The sequence below is a fragment of the Heterodontus francisci genome, chromosome 3, assembly GCF_036365525.1.
Source record: "Heterodontus francisci isolate sHetFra1 chromosome 3, sHetFra1.hap1, whole genome shotgun sequence".
Lineage (NCBI taxonomy): Eukaryota > Metazoa > Chordata > Chondrichthyes > Heterodontiformes > Heterodontidae > Heterodontus > Heterodontus francisci.
In genome coordinates, this window is record NC_090373.1 from 209,769,295 (window position 1) to 209,785,147 (window position 15,853).

At 52.3% G+C, this 15,853-nt stretch overlaps 1 protein-coding gene across 4 annotated transcripts in view; it reads right to left on the bottom strand.

Annotated features, from left to right (window-relative positions):
- Positions 1-6,681: 6,681 nt before the first annotated feature.
- Positions 6,682-15,853, bottom strand: part of LOC137366505 (equilibrative nucleoside transporter 1-like) — a 352,530-nt gene continuing 343,358 nt past the window's right edge. For all 4 annotated transcript variants that reach the window (XM_068028318.1, XM_068028303.1, XM_068028319.1 and 1 more), the window contains one exon: positions 6,682-8,036. In XM_068028318.1, coding sequence (XP_067884419.1) covers positions 7,925-8,036 — 112 coding nt within the window. In that variant the 3' untranslated portion in view covers positions 6,682-7,924. The remainder of the gene's footprint in view (positions 8,037-15,853) is intronic.

The following is a 15,853-nucleotide window of genomic DNA, read 5'->3' on the forward strand; positions in this document are numbered from 1 at the left end:
CACTGGCTGTTAGTCTGCAAATGTTTTTCCAGCCAAGTGTCTGGTGATTTTTTAACTAGCCGTTTCTTCACTCCAGCAACAATTTAAAATCAATGTTCATATGACAAAATTAATATGCCTCATTCTTGGCAGGTGGGGGTCTGCATGACAGTCTGTATGTTTGTACGTATGTTCGTATGTCTCTGCATCACAACAGTGACTACACTTCAAAAAATATTTCACTGACTGTAGAGTGTTTTGAGATGTCTGGTGGTCATGACAGATGCCATACAAATGAAAGTCTTTTTTTTTCTTGCTAGTTTAGACTCATTCTATTTTCTCCCTCTTAATCAATTTCATGGTCGTGCTTTGTTGATATTTAAAGCCCTCACACTGCTCTTTTTGCCCCCATTGTGAGCTACTTCTTTTCATCATAATGCAAACACTAAGTGCTCTAGTTAACCACAGTTGTACCACTTTTCTAGTCAAGCTTCTATTCCTCAAGGAAATATATAGTTGAGTATTGCTGAAAACAGAGACATTTGTTGAAGCATTTCAGCTTGCACTCATCAGGACAGTTCGCAAGAATACCAGTGTAAGGGAAGCAACAAATTTAATTTATACCATATGAGAAGAGAATGCTGATTGGTTGGCAAGTGGACTCTGATTGGTAGAGGCACAGAGATTCCTCCTCATTTCAGTCCCAAATAGCCTAACTGTTATTCTGAGACTGTGTCCTCTTGCTCTAGACTCCCAAGCTAGGGAAAACATCCTTCCTGCATCAACCTTGTCGAGACCTGTAAGAACTTTGTATATTTCAATGAGGTCACCCCTCATTCTTCTAAATGCTAGAGAATACAGGCCCAGCTTCCTCAATTTCTACTCATAAGACAATCCTGCCATCCCAGGGATTACTCTGCTGAACCTCCTTTGCACTCCCTTTATGGCATGTATATTCTTCCTTAGATGTGGAGACCAAAACCGTACTCAGTTCTCCAAGTGCAGTCTCACCAAGGCTCTGTATAACTGCAGCAAGACATCTCTACTCCTGTACTGAAATTCTCTTGTAATAAAGGCCATTAGGAAAGGAATGGTGCCAGAGGATTGGCAGATAGCTGATGTGATTCCTATATATAAAAAGGGAGATAGCACAAGCAGAGAACTAGAGGCCAATTGGCTTAACGCTGGTGGTAGGAAAAGTAATGGAATCTTTACTCGAAGATGTAATAGAAAGACATCTAGAAACTGAAAATATAATAAAGAGTAGGGAGCACTGATTCCAAAAGGGGAGCTCATGCTTGACCAACCTTATTGAATTCTTTGAAGAAACAGCAGGAAGCTTTTACAAGGGTAATGCAGTAGTTGCAATATTTTGCATTTACAAAAGGCTTTTGAAATAGTACAACATAGTAGACTCATGAATAAGGCCCAAGCATGTGGAGTCAGGGAACAAGAAACAGACTGGGTAACAAACTGCCTACTAAAGAGAAAACCCAGAGCAGGGCTTAACGATATTTATTCAGGCTGACGGAAAGTGGGAAGTGGTGTTCCACTAGGATCAGTGTTCGGACCGCTGTTGTTCAACATTTACATAAATGGTTTGGACTCAGGAATGGAAAGAACAACTCCAGAATTTGGGGATGACATTAAATTGTGGGTTGTAGTTAATGCTGAAGAAGAATGTGATAAAATACAAGAACCAACAATCGCAAAAAACAACTTGACCTCATCCTCATTAATTTTTCTGTTACAAATGCATCTGTCCATGATAATATTAGTAGGAGTGACCACTGCACAGTCCTTGTGGAGATGAAGACCTGTCTTCACACCAAGGATACCCTCCATCATGTAGTGTGGCACTACCACCGTGCTAAGTGGGATAGACTCAGAACAGATCTAGCAACTCAAAACTGGGCATCCATGATGCGCTGTGAGCCACCAGCAGCTGCAGAATTGTATTTAACCACAATCTGTAACCTCATGGCCCAGCATATCCCCCACTCTACCATTACCATCAAGCCAGGAGACCAACCCTAGTTCAATGAAGAGCACAGAAGGACATGCCAGGAGCAACACCAGGCATACCTAAAAATGAGTTGTCAACCTGGTGAAGCTACAACCCAGGACTGCTTGCATGTTAAACAGGAGAAGCAGCATACAATAGACAGGGCTAAGCGATCCCACAAACAAAGCTTTGCAGTCCTGTCACATACAGTCGTGAATGGTGGTGGACAATTAAACAACTAATGGGAGGAGGAGGCTCAATGGATATCCCCATCCTCAATGATGGGAGAACCCTGCACATTAGTGCAAAAGACAAGTCTGACGTGTTTGCAACCATCTTCAGCCAGAAATGCCGAGTTGATGATCCATCTCGGCCTCCTCCTGAAGTCCCCAGCATCACGGATGCCAGTCTTCAGCCAATCCAATTCACTCCACGTGATATCAAGAAACGACTGAAGGCACTGGATACTGTAAAGGCTATGGGCCCTGTCAACATTCTGGCAATAGTACTGAAGACTTGTGCTGCAGAACTTGCTGCGCCCCTAGTCAAGCTGTTCCAGTACAGCTACAACACTGGCATCTACCCTGCAATGTGGAAAATTGCCCAGGTATGTCCTGTACACGAAACATAGAGGTAGAGAGGATGTTTCCTCTTGTGAGGCAATCTAGAACGAGAGGTCATAGTTTTAGGATAAGGGGTAGTAGATTTAAAACAGAGATGAGGAGAAATTACTTCTCTCAAAGGGTTGTGAATCTGTAGAATTCACTACCCCAGAGTGCGGTGGATGCCGGGACATTGAGTAAATTTAAGGATGAGATAGACAGATTTTTAATTAGTAATGGGTTGAAGGGTTATGGAGAACGGGCAGGAAAGTGGAGTTGAGGCCAAGATGAGATCAGCCATGATGGTATTGAATGGCGGAGCAGACTCGAGGGGCTGAATTGCCTACTCCTGCTCCTAGTTTTTATGACCTTAAATCCAACCCGGCCAATTACTGCTCTATCAGTATATTCTTAATCATTAGCAAAGTAATGGAAGGTGTCGTCAACAGTACTGTCAAGTGCCACTTAAACAGCAATACCCTACTCAGTGACATTCAGTTTGGGTTCTGCCAGGACCACTAGGCTCCAGGCCTCATTACAGCTTTGGTCCAACCATAGTCAAAAGAGCTGAATTCAAGATGTCCTTGATATCAAAGCAGCAATTGACCTACCATGAAGGAGTCCGGCAAAATTGAAGTCAGTAGGAATAAGGGAAAACTGCTTATTAGTTGGAGTCATGCCTAGCACAAAGGAAGATGGTTGTGATTGTTGGAGGTCAATCATCTCAGCCACGGGACATCACTGCAGGAGTTCCTCAGGGTAGTGTCCTAGGCCCAGCCATCTTCAGCTGTGCTACAAGGGCAGGTCAGAGGCTGGGAATTCTGCAGCGAGTAACTCACCACCTGACTCCACAAAGCCTGTCCACCATCTACAAGGCACAAGTCAGGACTGTGATGGAATACTCTCCACGTGTCTGGATGGGTGCAGCTCCAACAACACTCAAGAAGCTCGACACCATCTAGGACAAAGCAGCCCGCTTGATCGGCACCCCATCCACAACCTTAAACATTCACTCCCTCCACCTACCGACGCACAGTGACAGCAGTGTGTACCATCTACAGGATTCACTGTAGCAACTCGCCAAGGCTCCTTAGACAGCACCCTTTAAACTTGCGACCTCTACCACCTAGAAGGACAAGTGCAGCAAATACATGTGAACACCACCAGCTGCAAGTTCCCTCCAAGACACAAACCATCCGGACTTGGAACTATATCGCCGTTCCTTCACTGTCGCTGGGTTAAAATCCTGGAACTCCCTTCCTAACAGCACTGTGGGTGTACCTACCCCACATGGACTGCACCTTCTCAAGGGCAATTAGGGATGGGCAATAAATGCTGGCCTAGCCAGCGATGCCCACATCCTATAAACAAATAAAAAAAATTAACAAATATGCAGAATGGATGTTTAATTGGCAAATTAATTTCAGTATAGATAAGTATGAGGTGGTACATTTTGGTAGGATGAATAAATAGGCCACATATTGTTTCTAAAATAAGAGTCTAAATAGTGAGGGAAGAAAAAGGACAGAGATGCACAAATCATCAAAACAGTTTAATGAGCCCACTAAAAAGTAAACAAAGCACTGGGGTTCATTCCTAGAGGGATAGAATTGAAAAGCAGAGAAGTTATGTTAAACTTGTGTCATGCTAGGCCCCTACCTGCCAAGAATGAGGTACATTAATTTTGTCATGAACATTGATTTTTAACTGTTGTTGGAGCGACTTGTTAAACAGGTCAGCTGTGGCTGGAAAAGACATTTACATACAAAGAGACATTGAAGGTGAGGAAGCGCATTCCAGGGCCTGCTAGGGACGATACAATCCACAAGGGCCAGGACTGGTTAGACCAGCTGGTCACATGACTACCTGACTGTTCCAGGGTTTTCTTTTGAACTGGCCACAGAGGGTTTGAACTCGGAGTGTCTGTTTGCTCCTGGACTGAGAAGATCTCTCTCCTGTCTGCTCCCATCTCTTTCTCACTAGCCTCTGAATCCACTGAAGACACATGAGGCCCAAGAGAGAAAAGTCTCCTACAGTGAACAAGGTATAAGAATACTGGGCCCCAATGAAAAGCAAGATCTACCTTCCATCAAGGACTCTCCAGTGAGCTCAAAGAACCGTAACAACAACTCTTCAGATATTGCCTCAAACTTTTCCACTTTATTTTTCTTCTGCTCTTTACTGTCTCTATTTGCATGTGGGTATTACATATGCATGGTAGCGTGGGTGCGTCGTGTATCCATAGGCGTCAAACAAATTAGAGTTTAAGTTTAATAAATTTCAACTTTTCTTCTTTAAATCTAAGAAAGCCTGTTTGTGCCGATTTCTTTGCCTTATAATTGGAAAGCAGTGAACAAGGATTCACCAAGGGGGACCTAAAACGCAATGTGTTTAAAATTAAACCCTGTTACAGTAAGACCAAGTGAAGGCAGAAAGGGAACCCCTTTCTCACCTGGTCGTAACACTTGGTCAGACCACACTTGGAGAACTGTGCACAGATCTAGTCTCCATATCATTCAAAGGATATAAAGGTACTGGTTAAAGGTACAAAAAACGATTGACAAGGATAATCCCAGAACTGAGAAGTAACAACTTATCAAGAAAGATTGAACAAGCCGGGTCTCTTTATGCTAGAAAACAGAAGGCTTGGGCGTGACCAGATCGAGGTTTTTAAGATTGTGAAGGTGTTTTTAGGGTAGATGTTGAGAAGATTTTTCCAGTTACAAAGGAGACCAGAACACACAGCCATAAATATAAAATAGCCACATCTAAATGCAGTTGGGAATTCAGGAGAAATTTCTTTACCCAGAGATTGGTGAGAATGCGAACTCACTACCACAGGGAGTGTTGAGATGGATAGCATAGAATCATTTAAGGGGAAACTAGATAATCACATGGGGGAGAAGGCAACAGAAGGACATTCTAATAGGATGAGAGGAAGATGCTTGGGTGGAGTACAAACACCAGTTGGGCCGCATAGCCTTATTTCTGTGCAGTCAGCTTGATGTAACTCAATGAAATTGTTTCCAGTGGCAGAACGCAGGTTTAAAATAATTTGGAAAAGACTCAGAGTGAAGATTTAGAGTCATTTATGGCACAGAAGGGGGCCATTCAGCCCATTGAGTCCATACTGGCTCTCCGCGGAGCAATGCTGTCAGTCCCACTCCCCTGCTCAATCTCCATAGCCCTGTAAGTTTATTTCTCTCAAGTGCTCATCCAATTTCCTTCTGAAATCATTGATCGTCTCCACTTCCACCAATCTCGTGGTCAGTGAGTTCCAGGTCATTACCACTGGCTGTGTAGAAAGAAGTTCTTCTTCACATTCCCCCTGTATCTCTTACCCAATACCTTCAATCTGTGTCCCTTAGTCCTTGTACCATTAGTTAAGGGGAACAGTTTTTCTATGTCTAACTTATCTAAGCCTGTCATAATCTCGTACACATCTATTAAATCTCCCCTCAATCTCCTTTGTTCTAAGGAGAACAATCCCAGCTTTTCCAACCTAACCTTGTAACTAAAATCCTCCATCCCTGGAACCATTCTGGTAAATCTCCTCTGTACCCTCTCAATGACCCTCACATCCTTCCTGAAGTGTGGTGACCAGAACTGGACACAAAACTCCAGTTGGGGCCTAACCAGAGCTTTATAAAGGTTCAGTATAACTTCCCTGCTTTTGTACTCAATGCCTCTATTTATGAAGTTTACTAGCCATTCTCTCAATATGTCCTGTCACCTTCTAAGATCGATGTACTTGCACCCCCAGGTCCCTCTGTTCCTGCACACTCTTTCGCACTGTGCCAGTAAGTATATTTTGCCTCTTCCTATTCCTTCTGACAAAATGCATCATCTCACACTTGTCAGTATTAAATTCCCTCTGCCACCTGTCTGACCATTCTGCTAGTCTATCTGTGTCCTGTTATAGGCCGTTCAGATCATCCTCACTATTTGCCACTCCTCCAAGTTTGGTATCCTTGGCAAATTTTGAGATTCTGTTCTGTATTCCAAGGTCGAAGATGTGATTATTTTTCAACTCAGTGTGTTGTTCTGATTGTTGTGCAGAGTGATGGAAGGTTTGCCACAATACTACAACACCAGCAGGGTTTAAATTGCATGCTGTATTTGTTACATATACATATGTAGCATAAAAATATACACAGTTTATTAAAACTATTTGTAAGAGTTATTGCTGAGAGACTTGTGTAGATTGCCTGGGCCGCTGCTTGTTGATACACTGTGGCTTCTAATATAGTTTAATACAATCAGGGCTCAACACTCCCCTGTGGTTCCTCTGTTAGTTGTAGAGTGATTAATAATTATTAGACTGGTTTGGGAGCACACAACACTACTCACTCTGCTTCTTCAGTGTTGCTGGTGGGTGAGAGTGTGGGGTGGACCACGTGCTGTGGGCAGTGTCCAGCCAATCGGACCAATTGGAGTGAGGAACACTCCCTCCCAGCCACAGCCAAGTGGAGGTGGGAGGGTGGAGAGGATGCGAGGGCGGGGGTGGATGCAGGGGGATGGGGGGGGGGAATTGTACCTGGCGTCTAATCCTATGACATTCCCTGCAATGGCCCGAGTTTCCCTTGCATTCAGTGACTGGATCTGCTGCTACAGTGGACATTGGGCCAGTGTAAGGGTGGTCATCCAAGAGGAGGTGTGACATGCCCCTCACTCCCCCAGAGAAGCTCGCCGTGCGGCTTGCTCTGCCAGGGAAGCTGGGAGGCTCGGAGAGAAGCCTCCCACCCTCAGCCCCTACACCCCTGACCTCCAGAGAAGCTCGCTGTGGGGCCTCCTCTGCCAGGGAAGTTAGGAGGCCCGATTGTTCAGGTGTCAGCACTGTCCACAGCTGCTGTTTCTCCTCCCTATGGCAGCCTGTTGGTTCGGGGAAGGGGGAGACAGGGCAAGAGCAGGGAAGGAGGAGTCTGGGAAATCTCAGGTCTGCAGATGTCCAGGAGAGAGCAGGGTGAAAGGTGGGAGAGAGGGAGGAGCACAAAGGGAAGAGTGGGAGGGAGAGACGGGAAGGGACAGAGGGAGGAGTGCGAAGGGAGGAGTGGCAGGGCTGGGTCTGTGGGCAGGGGGGAAGAGGAGGGGTGGAGAAGGAAGGAAGATGGTGAGGAGGGAGAGGAGGAGAAGGAGTGAGGGAAGGTGGTCAGGGGAGGGTGAGTGGTGAGAAGGGAGTGAGAGAGAAAAGGAGGTGAGGAGAGAGGAAGAGGAAGGCACACATGATGAGAAGTCAGTTGATTGGGGCTGGAGCAGTCGACACATTAAAGAACAGGATGTGATAGTGAGAAGCTGGGCTGTGTACAATCTGCTCCCAATCTGCAGAGTGCTCCCTCCATCAGACCAGTCCACGGACCAGGAACGACAGGCAGGCCCCAAATGCCAGGCCGAGGGATAGGAAGAAGGACATGATGGCTCCAGCTGTCTCTGCTTCCTTAGCAATCACATTCCTGTCAGTGAATGGATCAATCTATTAGTCAATCAATCAGCAAGGATCCGCCCCAATCTCACAGGCCCCACCCCCAATCCCACAGACCCGCCCCTTCACACAGACCCGCCAATATTTCACAGTCCCCGCCCCAATCACAGAGCCTTGCCTCAATCCCACAGACCCCACCTCCAATCCCACAGGTCCTGCCTCAATCTCACAGTCCCGCCAATATCACACATGCCCTGCCCCAATCACAGAGCCCCGACCCAATCGGAGGAGGGTGGTTGGGATATGGGGAGGAGGAGAGCGGGAGGGTGGGATATGGGGAGGAGGAGAGTGGGATATGGGGAGGAGGTCAGTGGGGGGGTGGGAAATGGGGAGGAGGAGGGTGGGGATATGGGGTGGAGGAGAGTGCGAGGGTGGGATATGGAGAGGAGAGTGCGAGGGTGGGATATGGGGAGGAGGAGAGTGGGAGGGTGGGAAATGGGGAGGAGGAAGGTGGGATATGGTGAGGAGGAGAGTGGGAGGGTGGGATATGGAGAGGAGGAGAGTGGGAGGGTGGGATATGGTGAGGAGGAGGGTGGGATATGGGGAGGAGGAGAGTGGGAGGGTGGGAGGGTAGGATATGAGGAGGAGGAGATTAGGAGTGTGGGAGGGTGGGATATGGGGAGGAGGAGAGTGGGAGGAAGAGATGTGGGGAGGAGAAGAGTGGGATATGGTGAGGAGGAGGGTGGGATATGGGGAGGAGGAGAGTGGGAGGATGAGATATGGGGAGGAGGAGAGTGGGCTGTGGGGAGGAGGAGCGTGGGATATGGGGAGTGGGATATGGGGAGGAGGAGGCTGGGATATAGGGAGGAGGACAGTGGGAGGGTGAGATATGGGGAGGAGAAGAGTGGGATATTGGGAGGAGGAGGCAAGGATATGCGGAGGAGGAGGGTGGGATATGGGGAGGAGGAGAGTGAGAGGGTGGGATATGGAGAGGAGGAGAGTGGGAGGGTGGGAGGGTAGGATATGAGGAGGAGGAGATTAGGAGTGTGGGAGGGTGGGATATGGGAAGGAGGAGGGTGGGATATGGGGAGGAGGAGAGTGGGCGTGTCGGAGGGTAGGATATGGGGAGGAGGAGAGTGGGATATGGGGAGGCAGAGAGTGGGAGGGTAAGATATGGGGAGGAGGATAGTGGGATATGGGGAGGCGGAGAGTGGGAGGGTAAGATATGGGGAGGAGGATAGTGGGATATGGGGAGGAAGAGGGTGGGATATGCGGAGGGGGAGGGTGGGATATGGGGAGGAGGAGAGTGGGAGGGTGGGAAATGGGGAGGAGGAAGGTGGGATATGGTGAGGAGGAGAGTGGGAGGGTGGGATATGGAGAGGAGGAGAGTGGAAGGGTGGGATATGGTGAGGAGGAGGGTGGGATATGGGGAGGAGGAGAGTGGGAGGGTGGGAGGGTAGGATATGAGGAGGAGGAGATTAGGAGTGTGGGAGAGTGGGATATGGGGAGGAGGAGAGTGGGAGGGTGAGATGTGGGGAGGAGAAGAGTGGGATATGGGGAGGAGGAGAGTGGGAGGATGAGATATGGGGAGGAGGAGAGTGGGAGGGTGAGATGTGGGGAGGAGAAGAGTGGGATATGGGGAGGAGGAGCGTTGGATATGGGGAGGAGGAGATTAGGAGTGTGGGAGGGTGGGATATGGGGAGGAGGAGGGTGGGAGGGGGAGATATGGGGAGGAGGAGAGTGGGATATGGGGAGGAGGAGAGTTGAAGGGTGGGCTAAGGGGCGGAGGAGGGTGGGATATGGGGAATGGGATATAGGGAGGAGAGTGGGCGTGTCGGAGGGTAGGATATGGGGAGGAGGAGAGTGGGATATGGGGAGGAGGAGGGTGGGATATGGGGAGGCGGAGAGTGGGAGGGTGAGATATGGGGAGGAGGAGGGTGGGATATGCGGAGGAGGAGGGTGGGATATGGGGAGGAGGAGGGTGGGATATGGGGAGGAGGAGAGTGGGATATGGGGAGGAGGAGGGTGAGATATGGGTAGGAGGAGAGTGGGAGGGTGAGACATGGGGAGGAGGAGAGTGGGACATGGGGAGGAGGAGGGTGGGATATGGGGAGGTCACTGGGGGGGGTGGGAAAGGGGGAGGAGGAGGGTGGGGATATGGGGTGGCGCAGAGTGGGAGGGTAGGATATGGAGAGTGGAAGGGTGGGATATGGGTGGAGGAGGGTGGGATATGGGGAGGAGGAGAGTGAGAGGGTGGGAGGGTAGGATATGAGGAGGAGGAGATTAGGAGTCTGGGAGGGTGGGATATGGGGAGGAGGAGGGTGGGAGGGTGAGATATGGGGAGGAGGAGGGTGGGATATGGGGAGGAGGAGAGTGGAAGGGTGGGATATGGAGAGGAGGAGAGTGGGAGGGCGGGAGGGTAGGATATGAGGAGGAGGAGATTAGGAGTGTGGGAGGGTGGGATATGGGGAGGAGGAGGGTGGGAGGGTGAGATATGGGGAGGAGGAGATTAGGAGTGTGGGAGGGTGGGACATGGGGAGGAGGAGGGTGGGATATGGGGAGGAGGTCAGTGGGGGGTGGGAAATGGGGAGGAGGAGGGTGGGGATATGGGGTGGAGCAGAGTGGGAGGGTAGGATATGGAGAGTGGGAGGGTGGGAAACGGGGAGGAGGGTGGGATATGGTGATGAGGAGGGTAGGATATGAGGAGGAGGAGAGTGGGAGGGTGGGATATGGGAGGAGGAGAGTGGGATCTGGGGAGGAGAGGGTGGGATTTGGGGAGAAGGAGGGTGGGATATGGGGAGGAGGAGAGTGGGAGGGTGAGATATGGGGAGGAGGAGAGTGGGATATGGGGAGGAGGAGGGTAGGATATGAGGAGGAGGAGATTAGGAGTGTGGGAGGGTGGGATATGGGGAGGAGGAGAGTGGGCTCTGGGGAGAAGGAGGGTGGGATATGGGGAGGAGGAGAGTGGGAGGGTGAGATATGGGGAGGAGGAGAGTGGGATATGGGGAGGAGGAGGGTAGGATATGAGGAGGAGGAGAGTGGGAGGGTGGGATATGGGAGGAGAGTGCGAGATTGGGATATGGGGCGGAGGAGGGTGGGATATGGGGTGGAGGAGAGTGGGAGGGTGAGAGAGTAGGATATGAGGAGGAGGAGATTAGGAGTGTGGGAGGGTGGGATACGGGGAGGAGGAGAGTGGGATCTGGGTAGGAGAGGGTGGGATTTGGGGAGAAGGAGTGTGGGATATGGAGAGGAGGAGAGTGAGAGGGTGAGATATGGGGAGGAGGAGAGTGGGATATGGGGAGGAGGAGGGTGGGATATGGGGAGGAGGAGGGTGGGAGGGTGAGATATAGGCAGGAGGAGAGTGGGTTATGGGGAGTGGGATATGGGGAGGAGGAGAGTGGGATATGAGGAGGGGGAGGGTGGGATATAGGGAGGAGGAGAGTGGGAGGCTGAGATATGGGGAGGAGGAGAGTGGGATATGGGGAGGAGGAGGGTGGGATATGGGGAGGCGGAGAGTGGGAGGGTGAGATATGGGGAGGAGGAGGGTGGGATATGCGGAGGAGGAGGGTGGGATATGGGGAGGAGGAGAGTGGGATATGGGGAGGAGGAGAGTGGGATATGGGGAGGAGGAGGGTGAGATATGGGTAGGAGGAGAGTGGGAGGGTGAGACATGGGGAGGAGGAGAGTGGGACATGGGGAGGAGGAGGGTGGGATATGGGGAGGTCACTGGGGGGGGTGGGAAAGGGGGAGGAGGAGGGTGGGGATATGGGGTGGCGCAGAGTGGGAGGGTAGGATATGGAGAGTGGAAGGGTGGGATATGGGTGGAGGAGGGTGGGATATGGGGAGGAGGAGAGTGAGAGGGTGGGAGGGTAGGATATGAGGAGGAGGAGATTAGGAGTCTGGGAGGGTGGGATATGGGGAGGAGGAGGGTGGGAGGGTGAGATATGGGGAGGAGGAGGGTGGGATATGGGGAGGAGGAGAGTGGAAGGGTGGGATATGGAGAGGAGGAGAGTGGGAGGGCGGGAGGGTAGGATATGAGGAGGAGGAGATTAGGAGTGTGGGAGGGTGGGATATGGGGAGGAGGAGGGTGGGAGGGTGAGATATGGGGAGGAGGAGATTAGGAGTGTGGGAGGGTGGGACATGGGGAGGAGGAGGGTGGGATATGGGGAGGAGGTCAGTGGGGGGTGGGAAATGGGGAGGAGGAGGGTGGGGATATGGGGTGGAGCAGAGTGGGAGGGTAGGATATGGAGAGTGGGAGGGTGGGAAACGGGGAGGAGGGTGGGATATGGTGATGAGGAGGGTAGGATATGAGGAGGAGGAGAGTGGGAGGGTGGGATATGGGAGGAGGAGAGTGGGATCTGGGGAGGAGAGGGTGGGATTTGGGGAGAAGGAGGGTGGGATATGGGGAGGAGGAGAGTGGGAGGGTGAGATATGGGGAGGAGGAGAGTGGGATATGGGGAGGAGGAGGGTAGGATATGAGGAGGAGGAGATTAGGAGTGTGGGAGGGTGGGATATGGGGAGGAGGAGAGTGGGCTCTGGGGAGAAGGAGGGTGGGATATGGGGAGGAGGAGAGTGGGAGGGTGAGATATGGGGAGGAGGAGAGTGGGATATGGGGAGGAGGAGGGTAGGATATGAGGAGGAGGAGAGTGGGAGGGTGGGATATGGGAGGAGGAGAGTGCGAGATTGGGATATGGGGCGGAGGAGGGTGGGATATGGGGTGGAGGAGAGTGGGAGGGTGAGAGAGTAGGATATGAGGAGGAGGAGATTAGGAGTGTGGGAGGGTGGGATACGGGGAGGAGGAGAGTGGGATCTGGGTAGGAGAGGGTGGGATTTGGGGAGAAGGAGTGTGGGATATGGGGAGGAGGAGAGTGAGAGGGTGAGATATGGGGAGGAGGAGAGTGGGATATGGGGAGGAGGAGGGTGGGATATGGGGAGGAGGAGGGTGGGAGGGTGAGATATAGGCAGGAGGAGAGTGGGTTATGGGGAGTGGGATATGGGGAGGAGGAGAGTGGGATATGAGGAGGGGGAGGGTGGGATATAGGGAGGAGGAGAGTGGGAGGCTGAGATATGGGGAGGAGGAGAGTGGGATATGGGGAGGAGGAGGCAGGGATATGCGGAGGAGGAGGGTGGGATATGGGGAGGAGGAGAGTGAGAGGGTGGGATATGGAGAGGAGGAGACTGCGAGGGCAGGATATGAGGAGGAGGAGATTAGGAGTGTGGGAGGGTGGGATATGGGGAGGAGGAGGGTGGGAGGCTGAGATATGGGGAGGAGGAGAGTGGGATATGGGGAGGAGGAGGGTGGAAGGGTGGGCTATGAGGAGGAGGCGGGAGGGATATGGGGAATGGGATATGGAGAGGAGGGTGGGATATGGGGAGGAGGAGACAGGGAGTGTGAGATATGGGGAGGAGGAGAGTGGGATATGGGGAGGAGGAGGGTGGGATATGCGGAGGAGGAGAGTGGAAGGCCTAGTGTCCAGTCTGTATCATTCAGCCCAGCCCAGTGTCCAGTCTGTGTCACTCAGCCCAGCCCAGTGTCCAGTCTATATCACTCAACCCAGCCCAATGTCCAGTCTGTATCACTCAGCCCAGCCCAGTGTCCAGTCTGTGTCACTCAGCCCAGCCTAGTGTCCAGTCTGTGTCACTCAGCCCAGCCCAGTGTGGGCGATGAGGAGGAAGAGGGTGGGATATGGGGAATGGGATATGGGGAGGAGGAGAGTGGGCGTGTCGGAGGGTGGGATATGGGGAGGAGGAGAGTGGGCTATGCGGAGGAGGATGTTGGGATATGGGGAGGGGGAAAGTGGGATGTTGGAAGGAGGAGAGTGGAAGGGTGGGATATGGGGAGGAGGAGGGTGGGATATGGGGGGGTGGTAGGGTGGGATATGGGGAGGATGAGGGTGGGATATGGGGAGTAGGAGGGTAGGATATGAGGAGGAGGAGAGTGGGAGGGGGGGATATGGGAGGAGGAGAGTGCGAGATTGGGATATGGGGAGGAGGAGGGTGGGATATGGGGTGGAAGAGAGTGGGAGGGTGGGAGGGTAGGATATGAGGAGGAGGAGATTAAGAGTGTGGGAGGCTGGGATATGGGGAGGAGGAGAGTGGGAGGGTGAGATATGGGGAGGAGGAGAGTGGGATATGGGGAGCAGGAGGGTGGGATATGGGGAGGAGGAGAGTGGGATATGGGGAGGAGGAGAGTGGAAGGACTAGTGTCCAGTCTGCATCACTCAGCCCGGTCCAGTGTCCAGTCTGCATCTCTCAGCCTAGCCCAGTGTCCAGTCTGTCTCACTCAGCCCAGCCCAGTGTCCAGTCTATCTCACTCAGCCCAGCCCAGTGTCCAGTCTGCATCACTCAGCCCACCCCAGTGTCCAGTCTGTCTCACTCAGCCCAGCCTAGTGTCCAGTCAGTACCAATCAGCCCAGCCTAGTGTCCAGTCTGTATCACACAGCCCAGCCCAGTGTCCAGTCTGTATCACTCAGCCCAGCCCAGTGTCCAGTCTGTATCACTCAGCCCACCCCAGTGTCCAGTCTGTATCACTCAGCCCAGCCCAGTGTCCAGTCTGTATCAATCAGCCCACCCCAGTGTCCAGTCTGTCTCACTCAGCCCAGCCCAGTGTCCAGTCTGTACCACTCAGCCCAGCCTAGTGTCCAGTCTGTATCACACAGCCCAGCCCAGTGTCCAGTCTGTATCACTCAGCCCAGCCCAGTGTCCAGTCTGTATCACTCAGCCCACCCCAGTGTCCAGTCTGTATCACTCAGCCCAGCCCAGTGTCCAGTCTGTATCACTCAGCCCAGCCCAGTGTCCAGTCTGTATCACTCAGCCCACCCCAGTGTCCAGTCTGTGTCACTCAGCCCAGCCCAGTGTCCCGTCTGTATCACTCAGCCCAGCCCAGTGTCCAGTCTGTATCACTCAGCCCAGCCAAGTGTCCAGTCTGTATCACTCAACCCACCCCAGTGTCCAGTCTGTATCACTCAACCCACCCCAGTGTCCAGTCTGTGTCACTCAGCCCAGTCCAGTGTCCAGTCTGTATCACTCAGCCCACCCCAGTGTCCAGTCTGTATCACTCAGACCAGCCCAGTGTCCAGTCTGTGTCACTCAGCCCAGCCTAGTGTCCAGTCTGTATCACTCAGCCCAGCCCAGTGTCCAGTCTGTATCACTCAGCCCAGCCCAGTGTCCAGTCTGTATCACACAGCCCAGCCCAGTGTCCAGTCTGTGTCAGTCAGCCCAGCCCAGTGTCCAGTCTGTATCACTCAGCCCAGCCCAGTGTCCAGTCTGTATCACACAGCCCAGCCCAGTGTCCAGTCTGTATCACTCAGCCCAGCCCAGTGTCCAGTCTGTATCACTCAGCTCAGCCCAGTGTCCAGTCTGTCAGTCAGCCCAGCCCAGTGTCCAGTCTGTATCACACAGCCCAGCCCAGTGTCCAGTCTGTGTCAGTCAGCCCAGCCCCGTGTCCAGTCTGTATCAATCAGCCCAGCCCAGTGTCCAGTCTGTGTCACTCAACCCACCCCAGTGTCCAGTCTGTGTCGCTCAGCCCAGCCCAGTGTCCAGTCTGTATCACTCAGCCCAGCCCAGTGTCCAGTCTGTGTCACTCAACCCACCCCAGTGTCCAGTCTGTATCACTCAGCCCAGCCCAGTGTCCAGTCTGTGTCACTCAACCCACCCCAGTGTCCAGTCTGTATCACGCAACCCACCCCAGTGTCCAGTCTGTGTCAGTCAGCCCAGCCCCGTGTCCAGTCTGTATCAATCAGCCCAGCCCAGTGTCCAGTCTGTATCACTCAGCCCAGCCCAGTGTCCAGTCTGTGTCACTCAACCCACCCTAGTGTCTAGTCTGTATCACTCAGCCCAGCCCAGTGT